Source organism: Nanorana parkeri, unplaced genomic scaffold (assembly GCF_000935625.1).
Source record: "Nanorana parkeri isolate BGI_ZX_2015 unplaced genomic scaffold, ASM93562v1 scaffold256, whole genome shotgun sequence".
Taxonomy (NCBI): domain Eukaryota; kingdom Metazoa; phylum Chordata; class Amphibia; order Anura; family Dicroglossidae; genus Nanorana; species Nanorana parkeri.
Genome location: NW_017306524.1, coordinates 1106552 through 1126721, shown reverse-complemented (window position 1 = coordinate 1126721; position 20170 = coordinate 1106552). Strand labels below are relative to the sequence as shown.

The 20170-nt window shown below is 41.6% G+C and overlaps 1 protein-coding gene across 1 annotated transcript; it reads left to right on the top strand.

The window, feature by feature from the left end:
- The first annotated feature begins 6326 nt into the window (after positions 1 to 6326).
- Positions 6327 to 14985, top strand: LOC108787338 (perilipin-2-like). The gene is made up of 7 exons (XM_018556863.1): positions 6327 to 6365; positions 8224 to 8419; positions 9042 to 9124; positions 10472 to 10745; positions 10922 to 11106; positions 11548 to 11625; positions 14821 to 14985. Exons 1-7 carry the CDS (start codon positions 6327 to 6329, stop codon positions 14953 to 14955), a joined length of 990 nt encoding a protein of 329 aa, XP_018412365.1. The 3' UTR covers positions 14956 to 14985.
- The last annotated feature ends 5185 nt before the right edge of the window (positions 14986 to 20170 follow it).

Here is a 20170-nt window from a genome sequence, read left to right as displayed (position 1 = left end):
GGGTCCCTTCCCTTGTTCTAGGTCACTGACTTACTAGATAGTAAAGCAAGGATCAGGGTGATGGCCATAATGCCTGCGTTTTTAAAAACAAAGTAATAGCAGCTTCCATATTTCTATGAGATTCTATTATTTGACATTATGTACTTCAAGAACTTGGAGAGAGATAGTATGTGAGGTCAGGCAGTTACCAGAGAGGCAACTATTACATTTCAAGTGACGTGTTAGCCCTGACTCTCAACCTGAAAAGTCAGACTCTTCAATTTAAGTGCATTATTTTTCTTTGTGTTGACTAGAGTTCTATGCCAATGCACACTGTCATAACGGCACTCAACACTATGGTTTGTGATAAGTGGGTCAGTAAATGCCTGTTTCCAAATTGTACCATGTACAATGTGCCTGGTTTTTCATTTTTCAGTCTGAGAATAGGGATACAAAAGCGTGAGTACATTTATAGGTGATATTCCTAAGGATAGCTATACAGGAGCTTATGGATACTGTTTGATTTTCTGCTGAAATCATATAGGAGGGACAGACTAGGGAGTTAATAATGATAGGCAATGATGGGATTTTTTTTTCTGGTCCTGTATGACATGAGGGCCTGGCTACTATCAATAGCATGGTTATTCTAGCCACATGTAGTTCAGCTACAAATAGTACACCCATAATGTTAAGAGTACTTTTTTTTTTTGGACAAACCTCCTAAAAGACAACTTCACCTTTGGTGAGGTTTATTCTTAAAGCCCCCCCGAGTGCGGATTTCCTGGGCTTATGTTTACCTTCAACACTGATCCAGGATCTTACTGTCATGGATCTGTATGAAACCTCTTCAGATTGCACATGCACATGTCACCCCTCCAATGGTGTCACCCGGGTGCGGGCCGCACTCCCCGCACCCCCCTTGTGACGTCACTGATTGTAAGCTCTTTAAGGGCAGTGACTGATGTGAATGTGTGAAAGCGCTGGACAAATTGTCGGCGCTATATTTAAATACCAGTAATAAATGAATAATCAAGAGGAGTCAGCTGGGTGCATATTGGTGGTAAGAATTCTGGATTGGGGCTGAAGAGAACTATAAGTATAGGCTGCCTGCACCCAAGGGGGTAGGGGGCTTTATTTAAAGACAATTTAATCAAAGGTGAAGTTATCCTTTAAGATCATTCACTGATTAAAGACATACAGTATCCTGATTCACCAGAAACTACATTATTATTATTATTATTATACAGGATTTATATATCGCCAATAGTTTGCACAGCGCTTTACAATATAAGGAAGACATTACAGTCACAATACAATTTAAGACAAGATGGTAAGGAGGGCCCTGCCCATGAGGGCTTACAATCTAAACTACATAAACACAACCATAGGTAGTTCTATAGCCCCAACAATTTTAGCTCTTTACATTCACATCAGTCCCTGCCATCAAGGAGCTTACAATCTAAGGTCCCTATCTCACATGCATATAGTGCTAACTAAGACAGAAGTCAATTGACCTTCCAGCATGTGTTTGGAGTGTGGGAGAAAACCGGAGTACCCCAGAAACCCACACAAGCACAGAACATGCAAACTCCTTACAGATAGTGTCCTGACCCCCAGAACTGCAAGGCAGGAGGGCCAACTACTAAGCCACTGTTCTGCCATCTAAGAGTACAGAATCAACTCCCCCTTCAAAGAAAAGAACCGTACCCTCAGCACACCTAGGCGTATTGCATATGCGCGTCTGTCGCACGTTTTTTTACCGCGATTTGCGTTAAAAAAGTCGCGCGACAAACGCGCGTTTCCTGAAGGCTACTTGGCTGTATCCCAATGGAAACGTGCAACAAAACGGCCCAAAGTAGTACATGTACCTTATCAGGCGTGGGCCGTTTTGTAGAACGTTAGGGACGGGCGGAAATACGCCAAGGTGGGAACGAGACCATTGAATACAATGGGATTTATATTTTTGAGCGTTTTGTAGAGCGTTCGTCGAGCGTAGAACGCGCTACAAAACGTTCAGGTGTGAACGAGGGCTAATAGATCAGTACCATGCGCTCACCTTTACCACACCAAAGCAATAAAACCAGTTCTCCTCAGGTACATTCAAGTGATAAAGTAAGTACACCCCATGGAAGTTGTTGACTTTTTATTTAACATACTTGTACAGGCAAACCTTAGATCTTTATTCAAAGAGTGCCTAAAGATAAAGGTGATATACTTAATTAGAACACAAGGAAAACTTGTCTTTTCCATCATTTATTTAACAAAAATAACAGTAGGTGCAATGGTGTACTGTGGAAAAACTAAGTGCATCCTTGGCCTCCGAAGCTTTAGCAGAAATGACCTTTTCTAAGCATTTTACACAGCTGGCCATTAGTTTTTTATATCGACTTTGTGAATTTGTGACCACACATATTTCCTTGAGTTGCACAATGTTGGTTGGTTTCCTTACATAAAATGCCCCTTTCAAATACCACCACAACATTTTAATGAGATTCAAATCAGCATATCATCAGGCCAATCCATAAACCCTCCATTTCTCTTTTTCAAGCCATTCCTTTATGGATTTGCTAGTGGGCTTCAGAGCATTATCATGTTAAAAGTGCCATTTACGGTTTAGCCTCAACTTTCGGACAGATAGCCTCACATTCTTATTTGGCACACAATAACATGATGCAAAATTCTAAGTTGAATTGATCACTGCAAGCTGCCCAGACCTCAAGCTGCCCAGAGCCTGAAGCAGCAAAACAACACCAAACCATAATATTTTCACCACCTTGCTTCGCAGTTAGTATGAGGTCTTTCTCCTGTGATGCTGTATTGGGTTTGCCCCAAACGTGTATACTGTAGCTATGGCTAAACAATTTTGCCTCTGATTCATCAGTTCATAGCACATTGTTCCAGAAGGCCTGATCTCTGCCTATATGTTCAATAACAAACTGTTGTCTTGCTGTAATTCCATTCAGGTTACATTGGTACAATTGCTTCCTGATTTTAGATGCGTATACTATTATAAGAGTTACCTGCACATCCCACAATTAAATTCTGGGGTTCCTGGGCACTTCTTTTAGACCAGGTTCACACCCTTTACCAGGCCAGATCTGGACCTGATCTGGAACGTGGAGCTTTGCGTTTTTACTGCAATTTTGCCGCATTCTGGATTTTTTTTTCTTTTAGCTTAAAATGGCCATTCAGCTGCAACCCAGTGCATTCCAGTGCGTTTGCATGCATTTTCTATGCATTTCCATGCATTCCAGACCAGAGAAAATGAGACAAGCAGTATTTGTTTTTGTCTGGTCTGGAACAGACTGCGCTGGTGTGAACAGAGCCCAGAAATACTATAGGGATACATTGGGATGCTTTTTTGGTCCGGGAAAAAACTGTTCTGGTCTGGACATGATCTGGACATGGTGTGAACAAGCATTAAACAGTTCTGGGCTGAAATTACTGAGTCAGCCAGTCCTGCTTAAATTAGCTATCATTTTAATTCTACCCCACTTGCAGATTATTTTACTTAAAGTGGAATAACTATTTTCAAATAATTTGGTGATCTATTTTAATTCTTGCCATAATGATAGGTATACACATCCTTATTTCTGTGGGCCTTAGAAAGCTTTTGATATTGGTATGGTGACACCACTCATATCAATAGCATAGAAAACTCCAGACCCTAGATGCCTGTTGTTTAACCCTTTCGCTGCTGCTGACGTATGCCATGCATTAGCAACAGCAGGACCCCATAAGTAGACTCCTGACTATAGCATCCGGGAGTCAATTTACATGTTTAAAGCCGACTGTTGGCTTTACACTGGTAGTGATTCGGGCGGCTGTAAACGAGCATGGCACCACTGAGCTAGATCCACTGTTTGTGGTTGTAATGCTTTACTGGTGAACTGTGCATTTATTATTTTGGAATATTTTGGATCTTGGATACGCTCAGCTTTGACATGCTGCTGCGATACAATATGGGTTGAGATTTAATCCTATCTAAAGTCTAGAATACACGCTTATATTTTCTGTTTATTTATATATGCTGGTGCCAGCTGCAGTGGTCTGTATCTCACTCCCCGCTGCCTCTGCCGATACAGGTGGGGAGAGCAGCGGGGATTGAAAGGGACACAGACCGCTGCAGCCAACCCCACTAGGGAGGAGAACGGACGAGCAGTACGGCGGCAGCAGCGATGCAAATAATCAATAATGAGAATCAATGACAACGATTCTCATTAATGATTTTGTTTTTGTTTTATTTCATTGACGAAAATTTAGTACAGGACAAATCATTTTCGCCACATTAACTACTCTTTAATTTCGTTTTAATTTCTGTTACTGAAAAACGGGCAAAAAAAAACCCGACAATTTCCGTCAATCAAATTAACACTGCACGATAGTGCTTGCAGCATTTTTGCAGATCGTACTGAACCGAAGTGGCAATCGCTGTGTACAACTGTGCGCGATCACGACTCCAGGGATTGCCCACATCTAAACCTAGCCTTAGTTACCACTGTCCCAACGCCAGGCATGTAACCCACTGCAGATCGCTGGATGTCACCATGAGCACTTTCAGTTTACACAAGTCCTAGAAATGTCACCTCCCCTACATCCTTGACCCTTGCCTGCTATAGGCAGTCACCCTTCCACGCGTAGAGCAATGCAGATGATGTCTAGAGATTGCAAGTTCGGATCTTTCAAATGAATCGGTTCATTTGGATCAGTTCATTCAAAAGAACCGATTCATGAATCGGCTCTTTGGTTCACTTGATGAGTCGGCTGACAAGAAAGTGATCCGAAGCTCAGGAGCTGTCTGCCCTTCATAAAAGATCCGAATCAGAAGACTCTGATTCAGAGAAGGGGTGCAGCTCCTGGGGATCAGTGATCAGTGCCTTTGCTCAGAGATGTAGCAAGTTTGGTTTTATGTCAGACCAGCCATTCTATCACATCAGCCAAAGTGGTCACTTCCGGTGACGCGCGATCAGGTGGGATAATAAAAAGCGTGTTACTGCGCATGCGCTCTGCATTCTGATGAGCTGATGTCACATTGGTAGCGGTCAGATTTGTCCCTAGTGTTTAGAGCGCAATAACAATTGGATTTACTACCACAGGTACTGTGCCCACGCTACTAAAATCCTATCGTTATTCCCACCCATACGCTGTAAACACTAGGGACAAATCTGACCGCTATCAATGTGACATCACCTCATCAGAATGCAGAGCGCATGCGCAGGAACACGCTTTTTACTGTCAGCTGATCGCGCATCACCAGAAGTGATGACATTGGCTGATGTGATAGAATGGCTGGTCTGACATAAAACCAAACGTGTGACCTCTCTGAGGCAAGGCACTGATCCCCAGGAGCTGCCCCCCTTCTCTGAAACAGAGTCATAGTCAGACAGCTCCTGAGCTTCGGTTCACTTGTCAGCGACTCAGCAAGTGAACCGATTAATTTCAAGATCCGAACTTTTCAGTTCTGACTCAGGAGTCTTAAGGCTGTGACACACTGCACACGAAGCAGCGCAGAGCAGTGGCGCGCTGCCTTCGCGAGCAGTGTGTCATGTAATTTTCTCCTCTGCACGCCAGCTTGCGAGAGCTCGCGTAGCTGAGCGTGCAGAGATGAAAAATTTCATCTTTAGCCAATCGGCTCGCACGTATAAATTTGCGTGTCAGCATGCGACGTCTGGCTGGTTGTTATGCACGAGCCAATTGGCTGAAGGTGCAGTCAATCATCTGCCTGCACTCAGCTCACACACTGCACGCAAAGCTCCGTGCCGGACAGCTTTGCTTCGCTCTGCGCAGGTTTGCGTGCAGTGTGTCACGGGCTTTAGACTCAGTGTGCTGTGACTCAGATCTGTTAGAGGGTTGTAGCTAGTTCACAGATGTGATTGGTTGTAGGGAGGAGCTGGGCAGGGCTTGCAGAAGCTGAGCTCTGCACTAGAATTATATTACAGTGCCGCACACCTATTCATTCTATACTGAGCTGCTTCACACGGATCAGCTCACTCAGAGGAATCCACTCATCCGGTTCACTGAAGACAATCGATTCAAAAGAACGATCCGTTCAGGAACTGGACATCACTTATGATGTCACCGCAGCTGTCTCACAATCAGCTGATAGCAGGGAGGGGTCTATGTCATTGGGGCGTGACCGGATGCCCTATAAATGAGCGAACAGCCCACAACAAGTTATTCATTCCTTGGTGAACTTGTTTTGCGTGAGCTTGTTCTGGTAAGTATGGGTGCTTGTAGTCACGTGTTTGCTGTCTGAAGAGGTTTCTATAATATTTTCTGGCGTCTTCATGACTGCTGAAGCCTCCTTCATCACTAATGTACTGTTTCTATCCTGTAGGTTGAACACTATGGCTGAGCTAGTGGAGCAACAACAGCAGCAGCAGCAGGTAACTGGGACTAGATTGTGTGCTTCTACCGTATAGTAGCCTAATACTCTTATCTAAAGGCTTAATGTGTATTTCCCCCTTTTACATTCCTAATTTTAGGAACTGCCACTAGTTGTTCCAAATCGCATGACATACCAATTTAAAAAAAAAAAAGCTTGCCTTTTCTCGATGTCTAAGGATTTTAACTCTATCATGATGGGCAGCTTCTGTTATCAATAGATGGTAATTAGAAGATGAGGGATGGAAGTGCATGTGTGGGTCTTTGTCACCTTAGTGACACTAAACTTGGGACTTAAAAATCCATTTGATCACCTTAAGGGCAAGTTCACACCAAGTGTGTTCCAGGAGCAGTTACAGAATGGATCAAAACTGCGTCAAATGTATTCCAATAGTATTTTGGGCTCTAGTTCACACCGCAGCGTTCAGTTCCAGAGCATGTAAAAAACAAAACTGCTGCAAGCCCTATTCTTCCTGCTCTGGAACACATGCAAATGCCCTGGAACACACAAAGCCCATTTTTACAAAAGTGACCTGGAATGCATAAAAAACCGCAGTAAAGTGCACTGCGTGTGCAGATCTGATGCGTTTGCAGTTTCAGAGCAGAAAAAAAGGGCTTGCTGCTGCAGTTTTTGTTTACATGCACTGGAACTGAACGCTGCGGTGTGAACTAAACCCCCAAATACCATTGGACTCAGTTTTGATGCGTTCTGTAACAGCTCTGCTCCTGGAATGCGCTTGGTGTGAACTAGCCCTAACTATTAAATGTATCTTATTTGTGTATCACTCAGCTGTAGATCCTCAAATCATCTCTGAATTGGTGCGGACACTGTCCTTCCTTCTGGAGGGTGGCTACTTTTGTTCCCCATGGTCCCTGTGTGTGTTGTAAAGTAGCCACCGCTCCATCCTGTGATGGACTATCTCTTTAGTTTACTCATTTGTATATAAGCTATTCCCAGTTTTTGTTTTTTCTATATCCCTTGATAGGGAGGCGGTCCATCTCACAAGCCTTGCCATTAGGGAAACTTACAACAGCAGTAGTTAACTATTAGTAATTAAAGCTACTAATTGTTTGTTTTTTCTATGGAGGGTAAAGATGGCAAGGACACTTTTTCCTAAACTTGTGTAACCATTTAACTGACTAGTGAGCTGTAGACTAAAGTGACAAAACAATTGGAGAAAAAATGAATCCCATCTTGTCTGGCGCTTTTGTAATCTCCCCTCCTGCAGTCTCCCTTGGCCACTACAAATGGAATGGAGCAGTGTGTATAAGCTATTTGTGCTAATACCTTGTACTTTTCCCCTCTTCCCATTGCATTTTTTTTTTGTATAAAGAGCTTGTATCTGGCATTTTGTAAAAGGTTTTATCTAAATGTTTCTGTGCGTCATGCCATTTTTCAGAATCTGGGGTAGAGGATTAGTAATAAACTCGGCTTAATCTTTTTCTATCCTAAACTGTATCTTCCACACAAATATATCTCCTATGTTTCTAACAAATATTATTCTTAAATTCGCCTCCTGTGCATTCCATACCACATTCCTGGGTGCAGAGCCCATATTTCAATCTAGAGAAACAGAACCTGCTTAATTGATGCATAATTTGAAAACAAATTGAGCCAAAAGGGGATTTAAATTGCAAAGGTGTTCCCTACTGAATTCAATTAAATGTGGAACCATAGGACTCGGTTAAAGAGAAATTTCATTACATGTTGCCTCTAAAAGTGAGGGTCAGCTCTAAGTGTAATCACATAGGGTTTTGCAGACATGCAGTTCTGTCTTTGGGAGTAGAATGACCAGTTGTATGTATGCCTCAAATGTATAAAAGATTGCTGATGTCTAACTCTTACATTTTCCACAACAGAATGTGGTGGTTAGGCTCATTAACCTCCCCTTGGTGAGCTCAACATATGATATAGTGCAATCTGTGTATGTTAACACTAAGGATTCCCATCCCTACCTGAAATCGGTGTGTGGTGTGGCAGAGCAGAGTGTGAAGACTATCACTACAGTGGCTGTGACTGGGGCCATGCCAATAATCCACAAACTGGAACCTCAAAGTATGTTTCTTTTTCTAAAATGTAACTGGTTGTGTAGTTAGTATAGATGTATAGTGTCATTTGAGCACTGCTACAGTGTGGAGGCTTCTGACATGACTTCTAAAGATTCCTTTCAATATCCTTGCTTCAGAACTTTGTCAGGCAGCAAGTAGATAAAAAAAAAAAAAAAACCGTTGATCTAAAGGCTTGCCTTATAATAATTTTAGGAATTCCCTGGCAATGGGTATTTTCAGAAGGCAGCAATGGAAACTGATATTTCCTGTGTTTTCTTACTATTCCAGTAAACAGTTTTTGCTGTAACTTTGTTTATGTAGATTAGTGCTAGTGAAACTTCTGATGCTAGATCAATCACATAGATCTGACAATGTTCATGGTCAAATGTTTTAAGCATGCAATTTGAAGCAAATCCAGTCAGTCTCCTAAAAATCTAACTGCCAGAAATGAGTATTTTCTGTAGCTGTAAACCCTGCAGAGCCAGACGGCTTGGTTTCCTAGCGGCTTGTGTAGGAAGTAGGTGAAATGTCATGTAGCTAGACAGTGTTGTTCAGTAGTCACCCTGAACTTTACTGCAGAGCAGTGTACTGTTGCATCAGACTAAATGGTTTTCCTTTCCCTCTTGTAGTTGCCATAGCAAACAACCTTGCTTGCCTTGGACTTGATAAGATTGAAGAGAGACTGCCTATTTTGTATCAGCCTAGTGACAAGGTAAGTGTTGCAGCTACTTAACCCCTTCATGACTGAGGCCTTTAAAAAAAAATGTTTTACATTAAATATACAAGATTAGGTTAAGAGTATATAGATACCGCCCCTGGTTAAAAATTGTGCGTCTGTGAAACGGCAACAAAATTCAGTACCCCAAAAAGTCCATAGACGATGTTTAAAAAGCCCTCACAGGTCGACCAGTTTAGAGATTCTCTAGCATTATTGCTCTCACTACGGCGTGCGCGGCGATACCTAACGTGTAGCGCGTTCGTCGTTTTCATACGTAGTTGCACTCAACGTGTGCTTGCGTGAAGATGCGCTTGCTCACAGGGAACTTCAAAAATAGTTTAAAAATTAGCATTAAATAAAATATATCTAAAAATGTCTTTTAAATTGCTATCACATAGGGGGGGCTTACAAGCCCCCCATGTGATGGCAGATGGTGGTGACAGGTACTGTTTAAGGTGATGCTGGGGGTCCAAAAGACCACGAGGGTTAGCTTTACACTCTCAATAAGCTATTGAAGTGCAGATCACATTTCTATAGCTGAGCTTCAGGAGCCCAGCACTGACAGCTATGGTACTGGAAGTGATGCAATCTGCATCGCTCGCGGTCACATAGAACAGGGAGGGGGATCAACGAACGGAGATTCGTCCATCTCCTCCCCAGCTTCCCGCCAGGCCTGTGGGAGGGGCAACAGAGCTCAGGAAACACAGCAGGGGTGTCGGGCGGAGTGGGACCCATTCACTGGCCCGTAGAGGCAATCTGGCTACAACTGAGTCACCAGAATCGCTTATACTGTAAAGCAGGCAGTTGTCTTTACAAGTTTAAACAGAGTCCTGCCGGCTTCTGTTTAAATGGCCACGATGCCAGCGACTTGTTGTACGTCTTTGGTCGTGAAGGGGTTAAACACCTGTAGTTTAGAACAAGTAATAAGCTGATCACCGACCAGCTGGCTTTTACATTGTGCCCTCTACTGATTTGAGACATGCATGCTCAGACTAACAAAAGCTTACACTGTAGTAATAAGCTTTTGTCTTCCTGTGACCCATAAGAACTATGACCAGACTTTTTGCCCATAGTTGTCTTCATTCAAAACGCTTCTTATAATAACACTGGAAGATGTTAAACTTGAAATGGTTTCATGCAGCTCTACAATTTGAAGCTAAACAAAAATGTAACTTTGCACTGTCTGCCTGGCAATCTATGTGGTGGTTTATCTGCTTTCTGAGGTCATATGATCGGTTTGCCAAAACTGTAAAACTATCTTAAATACTGTTTGCTGTCTATAATAAGCTAGTGGAAGAACACTAACACTCTTATGACTAGAATTTACTTTTCCCTTTTTAGATTGTTGCTAATGCCTCTGTCGTGGTTGTTGGTGCTAAAGATGCTGTGATCCATGCTAAAGATGCTGTGATCCAGAGCATAACCGGAGTGGTTGATAAGACAAAGGGAGCTGTGTGTGGCAGTGTGGAGATGACCAAGGCTGTTGTAAATGGAAGCATTAACACTGTTCTTGGGAGCGGAGCTGTGCGTAGGATGAGCAGTGGTGTTGATACTGCGCTTACCAAGTCTGAGACTCTTCTGGAACAATATCTGCCACCAACTGATGAAGAACTAGGTAAGTACTAGCCTTAATTACAAAGGCTTAACTACTGTGTTGGGGTAGCTAATGTTAACCTCTTTGCCCTGTGACCTGACACTTTGCCACCATAAATAAGAGTTGAGGTAGTGTTTTGAATTTACTTGCCTTTTTAAAATCTAACTAACCAGTGTTAAATGTCTTTTCCATTTTAGCAAAGGAGGCTGCAAAAACAGAAGGGTTTGAGGTATCAACAGAGAAAGCAAGCTACTATGTTCGCTTGGGATCACTCTCCACTAAGGCCCGCAAACGTGCTTACCAACAAGCCTTGACGAGATTCAGGGATGCAAAATGCAAAAGTCAGGAGGCCATTACTCAACTTCAGACCACTGTTGACCTGGTTAGTTCACATCTGTAGCATGCTTGTGTTGGAATATATTAATGCCTATGGATGCTATAAATGTTTTAACAAACTAGCAGCATGTCTTCTAAAGGGTTAGTTCTAGGGCTTGCAATGTCAGGGGTTTTAGTCTGTAGTTAATGTTTTTTTCTACATGAGTGACCGATGGCCACAACCAGAAGACCACTTAAGTGGAATCCCTTCTTGGGCACTTGTCACTTGAGGCTCACCTTAAGAATGCCCTCTATTCCTGATCTAGTGACGGCTCAAACTGTTTGAGCCGTTATTGGGACAGATCACGATCTTACTCACAAACTAAATATATTTCACCCCCCCCCCCCAACTGTGGCCTAGTGACTGGGAACTTGGCCGTAGGTGCTGAATAGGAAGACGAGTCTTGGTACTCCATCCAGGGAAGTATGTAGTCTTGTAACAGGACAGCTTGTCTACATGCCTCCTAGGCAGGGAAACTATTCTCATGCATATTGTGGTAAAAGCAAAAGATATCTAAACTGGCTGGTAGGTCCCTTTTACTCATTGGCTGGTCCACATGGGGAGGAAGAATGTGATGCTGGGGCAGATGCAACCAATAAAGAGGAATGAATTTGCTTCAGTCTCAGAAGTCACTTTGTACTTAATCCATTTCACAAAGTAGTTTTGAACTGATCTAAAGTATTGTCAGATTCATTTGTTCCAACTGAGGCCATATAGCACTGCAAGAATGTATGTCATTTCAAAGTTTGGCCTTTAACATGGGCCAATGCATGCTACCTTTTCAGCTCTTGTGCCCTAGTGGAATTTGTATTGCAACTGTTCACTGTCACTGTTCCTTTCTGTACATTTAATAAATATTTTGCATTACTTGCTGTTGATGACTTTCCTCTTGCCCATGCTAGAAGTAATATGCTTTAAAACTACCTGCAGTTCATGCATACTAGGATGCAATGGATCTGCTATGTAACTGTTGAGTACATAGAAAGGTGCTGTGGGTCTCTATGGGTCAAGATAAAATTCCTAAACCACATGAGGTTGCATCACTCTTCACTAAACTTTTTATGTGCCATAACCTGACATAGGATTGGTACGAAGCAGCTACTTGCATATTTGTGAGGAAATGGCTCGCAGGGGGACCATGGACTTTGTGACAAGCCTGTTGCTTAACTTTAAATTTTGATTTAACAAATGGTTCAATCTATGCAAGAAAATGAAGGGCACAATTGCCCATTAAGTGTAACTGGCAAGAGTTGAAGTATTCAGTTATAATGCAAACCTATTTTTTTGTATCTTGATTAATGTGCAATTAAAACACTTTGGTACAAATTGGGTACACTCCTACCGTCCTTTCCCCAGCTTGGCTTTATAGAGGGGCAGACTTGCACTCGCTCTACCACCTCAAGGCCTTGTTCACATAAGTTTCAGTGTGTACAGCAAGCTTTTTCAATAACCTTAACCCCCTTCGTGACGAGACGTACAGTGTACGTCCTGTCACTTTGTGCCTATATGACTGGCCACGTACACTGTATGTGACGAGTTATATCAGGCTTTGTAATGCCGGTATTTGCTGATTCTCGGCATCTAACAGTCATTCATTAATGTCTCAGTATTGAGGCATTAATTAATTAATTAAGCTTTTTGTAAAAGCTTCTTCCTTTCATTAATGAAAGAATGAAGCCGTTACATGCAAATAGAGGACCGCAATTTGCGATCCCGTATTTGACAGCTCAAAATAGCAGAGAGGCAGCAGTGACTCACCTCACCTCTATTTGTTTTGACAGCTGGAGAGCCCGATGTTTAGATACATTTCACTCAAAAGATACAATGTATATCTTTTGACCGAAATGTATCTGTTCTGATCGTCTAGGCACGATCAAAGAGCTTTTAGTGAGATCTGAATCTGACTAGTCAGGATCAGTCTCTAAGGTTATTAGCTGTTCCTAAGTTTGGATCAGCCTAATAGCCAAAAATAAAATAAAGTTAATTCATCAAGCTGTCATAGTGATTGCTTGATATAAACTGACAAGAGAAAAAAAAATATTTTTTTGACAAAGTGTAAAAAAAATAAAGTGTAAAACAAAATAAGGAAAATATAAATTATATATAAATATATTTTTTATACTATAATATAAAAAAATTCAAAAATAATAATAATCAAAACTTGTGAAAAAGTGTGCTAGTTTTTTTTCCTCACTTTTTTTATTTTATTCAAACTAAGAGGGGTTAGGTACACATGTGATATAATTATATAGCCCTATCTGTCCTCTAAAAAAACTATATATAATGTGTGGGTACATTTAGTAAGAAAGTATATTACTGCTGTGAAAGAATCACACAGCAAAAATGTAAAAAATGTGTCAGTCATTTATGAACAGAACCTGAAAACTAGCTGTCATGAAGGGGTTAAACTTTGGCAAGCATCAGGAAGGCATGTTGCTCCAGTTACATTCTGGGTGCTGTCACTTCAACAAACAAGCTGCCAGGTTTCCAAAAGCTTAAGCACTACAAGCTTGTTGAAGGCCTGCTAATTGCTTTAGTGACAGTCATTACTTATTAAAGTGTTAAACTTTTCTCATACTAAGGTTGAAGCGAATAGTCAAAGCTAGCTGACTAATAGCGGTCAGCCTCATTCTAGCTGACTTCTATGCGACTAAGACGTTTGTGCAATTCATCATGGCCATTGGCACTAGAAGAAAAGTCTCACTGGACTGCTATAGTGCTGCATGCATTTCTTTTGTTGTGAAGGCACACTAAACATGTGTTTAGACTGGTTACAACATTCTAAGGGTTGTAAATTTGTGTGCAAGTGCGTCATAAACAATATTTTTACACTTGTGCACTCTGGCAGAGCTCTGCTTTAAGTGAAGGCCTACTAAAATGCATTCAGTTGCCAGTTTCTTCATGACACCCAGTTTAACAGCCTTGGTTTGGCAAGTAAATGTGTTCTGGTGTGGAGGAGCAATCCCCCTTATCTCGTGTGTCCCATGCTAATGACGGGACTTGCTGGAGTTGGATCTGTATAAATTGTAATACCATGTTTAGAATTTGACCCCACTCAGGATCTTTCCTGCTGGTTTTACACCCAGAGAAACATTGAAAAAATGAGACTTGCCCAAGGCAACAAATGCTAAGTTGCTGCTTGCTTCTGTTATGCCCTGCTACAAAAAACAAAATGGTCAAGATTAACCCATGTTATTTTATATCTCTCCACTACTCATAAAGTCTTTGTTAATACTGCTGGTCTTGGGACTTTTAATTAAAACATTGCTAGCGAGCTTAACTTTGAGTGTACAGTAATAGCTTTATTAACAATGTGGTGCAGAGGCCTAACTTAATGTAGCTTAGTGGGGGCCTGAGAATGTACATCAGTTTGCCCCTTAAAGGCTTACAATTTAGTGGTGGCATCAATTGTACAGTGTGGTCCGCTTTGTTTTAGATGAGATTCGTTACAATAAAAATCTAACTTTAGCGGTTAGGTAAATATCAGGGTTTTAATAGGGCTTATTTGATACAAATTCAGCAAACTGTCTATAGGTATGTTTAGGCTGTAAGTATCAAGACAGGAAATGCATACACATCAGGCGCCATTATAAACTGGTAAATGGATACAGTGAAATTCATGAATGTGAAAATAGTTTAGAAGTGTGTGGCTGTACTATTAATGTGATTTAACATTATATTAGACCAATACATTGAACATTTTTATTTAACTTTTACCAGGTGCCTGACTTCAGCATTTCTGACCTGTCATCAGATACTGAAGGTGACCCAGAGATGATGGCAATGGAAGAGGAAATGCAAGATTTCTCCCGTATAAATGGACGTGTAATAAACAGAGATTCATCACATATGTAACTGGGTTCCTAAACTGTACATACACTCCTTCCCACAGAAATATTACAGATGTGTTTGACTTCAGCTTCCCATATAAATCATTAGGTTTAAAAAATACTTAGTATTGTTACGTGTAACCAGCTTTACTCCAAACAGAGGAAGACTGCGTTGCTGCTAGATGTCTGTTTTGAGACTGTTAGCATATTAGTCTATGAATAGGGCTTGGTGCACTTTTAATAGCGTGCCACTATTAAAATAGACTACTCTACAACCCAAGTCCCTTTTCAGGCAGCAAAATGAGGCTATACATTCTAGTATATTTTACAGTCACATCAGCCATCCATAACCCCCTGAATATTCCACAAAGTATCTGTTCTAATATATAAATTCTGTCTTCTACTTTCTATACTGTTTGTGCAATTGTTACATGTTGAATAAAATAATGTTTGCTGCCTCATTTTTGTGAGACCCTGGCTAATGTCTAGCTTTTCAGTGGGAACAAATGGCAAAACGTTAAATTTGAAATAATATTGAAAATACATTGACATAACCTGCAGCTATTAATGGGAATTTGGATGACCTTCGAGAAGCCTTTTACGAATTCAGTTAGTCAGGTTGAAAAAAGAGAAATGCACAACAGAGTTCGGTTGACTCCCAATTATATTCTCCAAAAATCGTTTGCAGGCTGCCATCAAAAGGCAACTGAGAAGTATTGCTTGCAAAACAGCGCCTTGTCCTTGTGTAATACCGTTTATTAATCAATGAACATACAATCTGACATAAAATACTACTCGCATGGTAATCACTGAATGGTACAAAGCAGACCCCACACAAAGCTGTCTTGCTAACTAACGCGTTTCAGGGAATGGACTTCCTTCCTCAGAGCTAAGGAAGGGGGTATATTCCCCGAAACGCATCGGCTAGCAAGGCAGCTTTGTGTGGGGTCTGCCTAGTACCATTCATTCAGTGATTACCATGTGAGTAGTATTTTATGTCAGCTTGTATGTCCATTGATTAATAAACAGTATTACACGAGGACAAGGCGCTCTCTGTTCTCTTTTTTTTTTTTTCAACCTGCAAAACAATGTTCACCCTATAAAGATATGGGGGGGGGGGAGAAAAAAGCCTAAACAGAACGCTATGCCCCCAATTACCCACTGTTCTTCCAGAGGAAGGGAAAAAAAAACCCTATTCTGGGTTCAATTTGCTCCAAAAGGGGAAAAAAATCCTTCCTGATCCCATAAGGCAATTGGATATTCCCTGGATCAACAAACTCTGGTGATTAATTTTTGGGTCACGTTGTCAAAGGAAACGGAGAATTGAGCATAAATGGGACTTTTTCATTTCAAAACCAATACAGCATTTTTTTTTTTATTTTTTTTTTTTTTAATACAGCAACACACAATATAGAATCCCTCTGACAGGGCTAGAAAGCATTTTCTGAAATATAAATTGTTAGGGGAAGAATAGGCTTTAGAGAATAGCCTAAGGCCCTCATTTTATTGAAAGGAAATTAAATACAATTTGCGTTATGCAAGAATTACAAGTGCTTTCTGAGTCACTGACTCGTATCAGGAGTGAAGATCTGACTTCATTGGCTCAAAGTACCAAAGCTAGAGACCAGTGCTGGAACAAAGTCCTCTGGCTCACAAGGCCCAGATTACAAAGTGTAACTGTCACTTTCTGAATTACATTGGTACAATTGCTTCCTGATTGTAGATGCATGTACTATTATAAGAGTTACCTGCAGATCCCACAATGAAATTCTGGGGTTCGTGGGTACTTCTTTTAGACCAGGTTCACACCATTTTCCGGACCAGATCTGATCTGGAGCACGGTGCATTGTGTTTTTAATGCGATTTTGCCACTTTCCGGAGCTCTTTCTTTCCTACTTAAAATGGCCTTTCAGCTGCAACCCAGTGGATTCCAGTGCGTTTGCATGCATCTTCTATGCATTTCCATGCATTCCAGACCAGAGAAAATGAGACAAGCAGTATTTTGTTTGTGTCTGGTCCGGAACAGAGTGCGCTGGTGTGAACAGAGCCTAGAAATTCCATAGGGATACATTGGGATGCTTTTTTGGTCCGGGAACAAACTGTTCTGGTCCGGACATGGTGTTAACAAGCATCAAACAGCTCTGGGCTGAAATTACTGAGTCAGCCAGTCCAGGTCAAATTAGCTGTGATTTCTATCCCACTTGCAGATTATTTTACTTAAAGTGGAATAACTAATTTCAAATAGTTTGGTAAACTATTTTAATTCTTGCCATAATGATAGGTATACACATCCTTATTTCTGTGGGCCTTAGAAAGCTTTTGATATTGGCATGGTGACACCACTCATGTCTGTGGTTTAACCCGTTTGCTGATGTATGCCATGCATCAGCAACAGCAGGACCCCATAAGTAGACTCCTGACTATAGCATCCGGGAGTCAATTTACATGTTTAAAGCCGACTGTTGGCTTTACACTGGTAGTGATTCGGGCGGCTGTAAACGAGCATGGCACCACTGAGCTAGATCCCCTGTTTGTGGTTGTAATGCCTTACTGGTGAACTGTGCATTTATTATTTTGGATCTTGGATACGCTCAGCTTTGACATGCTGCTGCGATACAATATGAGTTGAGATGTAATCCTATCTAAAGTCGGGTATACACGCTTATATTTTCTTCGTTCAACCCAGGAGCTGAACAAAGAAAATATAACAGATGTCACCATCAACACTTATGAGCATAAATGGAGGAATCCCCTGCTGTGTGCATTGCATTGCGGTTGTCAGAATACCCGAATGGAGATTTTCCCAACCAGCTCCTTCAATCAGCTGATGGAGGGATGCAGGGCAGAAGTGTGAACCAGCTGAAATTCGTACTCTGTATACTCAGCTTAAAGACGGCCATACACCTTACAATTATCTGCAGATTTTCAATGGTCAGATGGAAAAGGTGCAACAGATTCCTCCATCTACGCTAAACTGTGTGGATGGAGTAATCTCCACCTGGTCCAATCTGTTGCACTTTTTCCATCTGACCACAGAAAATCTGCAGATAATTGTAAGGTGTATTGGCACCTTAACACTAAGGACCTGTTCATACCTGTCCACACTGGATCAACGCAGATCACGACTAGGCCACATATAAAACCATTGCTTTCTACTTGCCCTGTTCACTGTTAAAGGATGTGTGATTGGAGATGGAGAAAAATTCAGCAATTCAGATAGGTGGGAGGGGGGTCTGCAATCTGACCATGTTTCATGTTACACCCTAAATATGGCAGTAATATGAAACACGGTCAGAAAGGTGAACCTAACCTTTAAAGTAGAACTGAAGCCAAAACATTTTTGGATAGAGTAAGGGAGGTACATTACCTGTCAGCTTTTTTTCCTGCAGTCTTTGTCCAATTGGGTAGATTTCCCTTCAGTTTTCCATAGCCACAACAGGAAGTGACAGGAAATTCCTTCTAAAGAAAGGAAAATCCCTGGTGGTCAGCAGGGTTACCAGAATCTGTGTCCCCATTGGAAGATTTTCTATCTGTTCCTGTTTAGATGACAACAAAAACATTGGAATCTCCTTTCCCTTTAAGTGTAAACGGTTAGCCGGATACATAGATGGGGTGATTCTTCCTAGCGGGGACACAGACAGTAATAAAAACCTGACCGGGGTTCTGAAAAAAAAACAAAAAAACTTTGGCCTGCAGTTACACTTTATCCTTTCAGTTTGATTGAAGAAAGGAATGAGTGCACTATATGTCATGCAAGCATCCTGTACACATGTGATTATTGTATGTTTACTACAGCACTAAACATGTAAAACAAATACAAACGTGACTATAGCCTGAGAAGACTATCATATATCAGGTGATCGGAAGATAAGTACTGAACACCAGCACAAAGTCTCCAGCAAATCACACCATGGCTCCATATTAGGCTCACACCTGGGAGATCCATGACTGCGCTGCAATCGTGCACAAAACCGTGCGGTCACGGAATCGGCCACCACTGCCAAATCGCGCTGGCAGTGCCATTATTTTCTAATGGCACTCCAGTCGCGCCAGGCAGATCATGCGGTTTCCCGCCGCGATACCGCCCATGCAATTGAATTTTCATGTTAGTCTTTTGACGAAAATGAATTTTTATTTTTAGTTGCATTTTAGTCATCAGATTAATTTTTGTTTTAGTCAGTTTTAGGCAACGAAATTCAAGTTGATTTTAGTTGACAAAAATTAAAGTCGACTTTAGTCGACTAAAATCTAATAGGTTTATTTTTCCTGTAATGATTATTTAAGCAATTCTCTAGCACTTCCAAACTCTTTTTATTATATATCCCTGGAGTCATTTTTCATTTTATTTAACTTTTATTTTTAGTGGAAAGGCGACCCCTAGTGTCGCCTTTCCACTTCACTGGATTCAGCTGCTGAGGCAGCTGAATGTCAAAACAGCAAGCAGTGGCTTGGAGCAATAGCCAGCCTGTTATTGGTTATTTTAAATTGCAATAGCCAATAGCAGGCTGGCTATTGCACACGCTGTCATGGGATACGGCTGAGCCGTGAGTGGAACCTACTGGCAGAGATGGGCAAGGATGTACGAAATCGAAGTACCGGGTCAGAAAGATGCACCTTGCCTTTAACCACTTAAGGACCCTTTCAATGCCAAAGGCCTTTTCTTTCTGTACAATAGCCACAACAAGAAGTGACAGGAAATTCCTCTAAACAGAGAACAATCCCTGGTGGTCAGCAGGGATACCAGAACGGGTGTCCCCTTTGGAAGATTTCCTATCTGTTCCTGTTCTGATGACAACCCAAAAATTTTAATTTTCTTTCACTTTAAGTGTTAACCGTCAGCAGGACAAATAGAGAGAGCGATTCCTCCTAACGGGGACACAGACAGTAATAAAAACCTGACTGGGGATCTAAAAGGAAAAATAGTTTGGCCTTCAGTTGCACTTGGTCCTTTAAAAAGAAGAAGCTACTGAAATCAGCACAATGTCTCCAGCAAATCACACCATGGCTCCATATAAGGCTAGGTTCACACCTGGGCCATCCGTGACCGTGCTGCAATCATGCACAAAACCGCGCGGTCACGGAATCGCCCACCACTGCCGATCACCCTGGTGGTGCCATTATTTTCTAATGGCACTCCAGTCGCGCCACAAAGATCATGTGGTTTCCCGCTGCAATACAGCCCATGCAATTGAACACGATCACGGCTGAAAAAGCTGCGTGTCCTGTGTCGCAAACAAAAG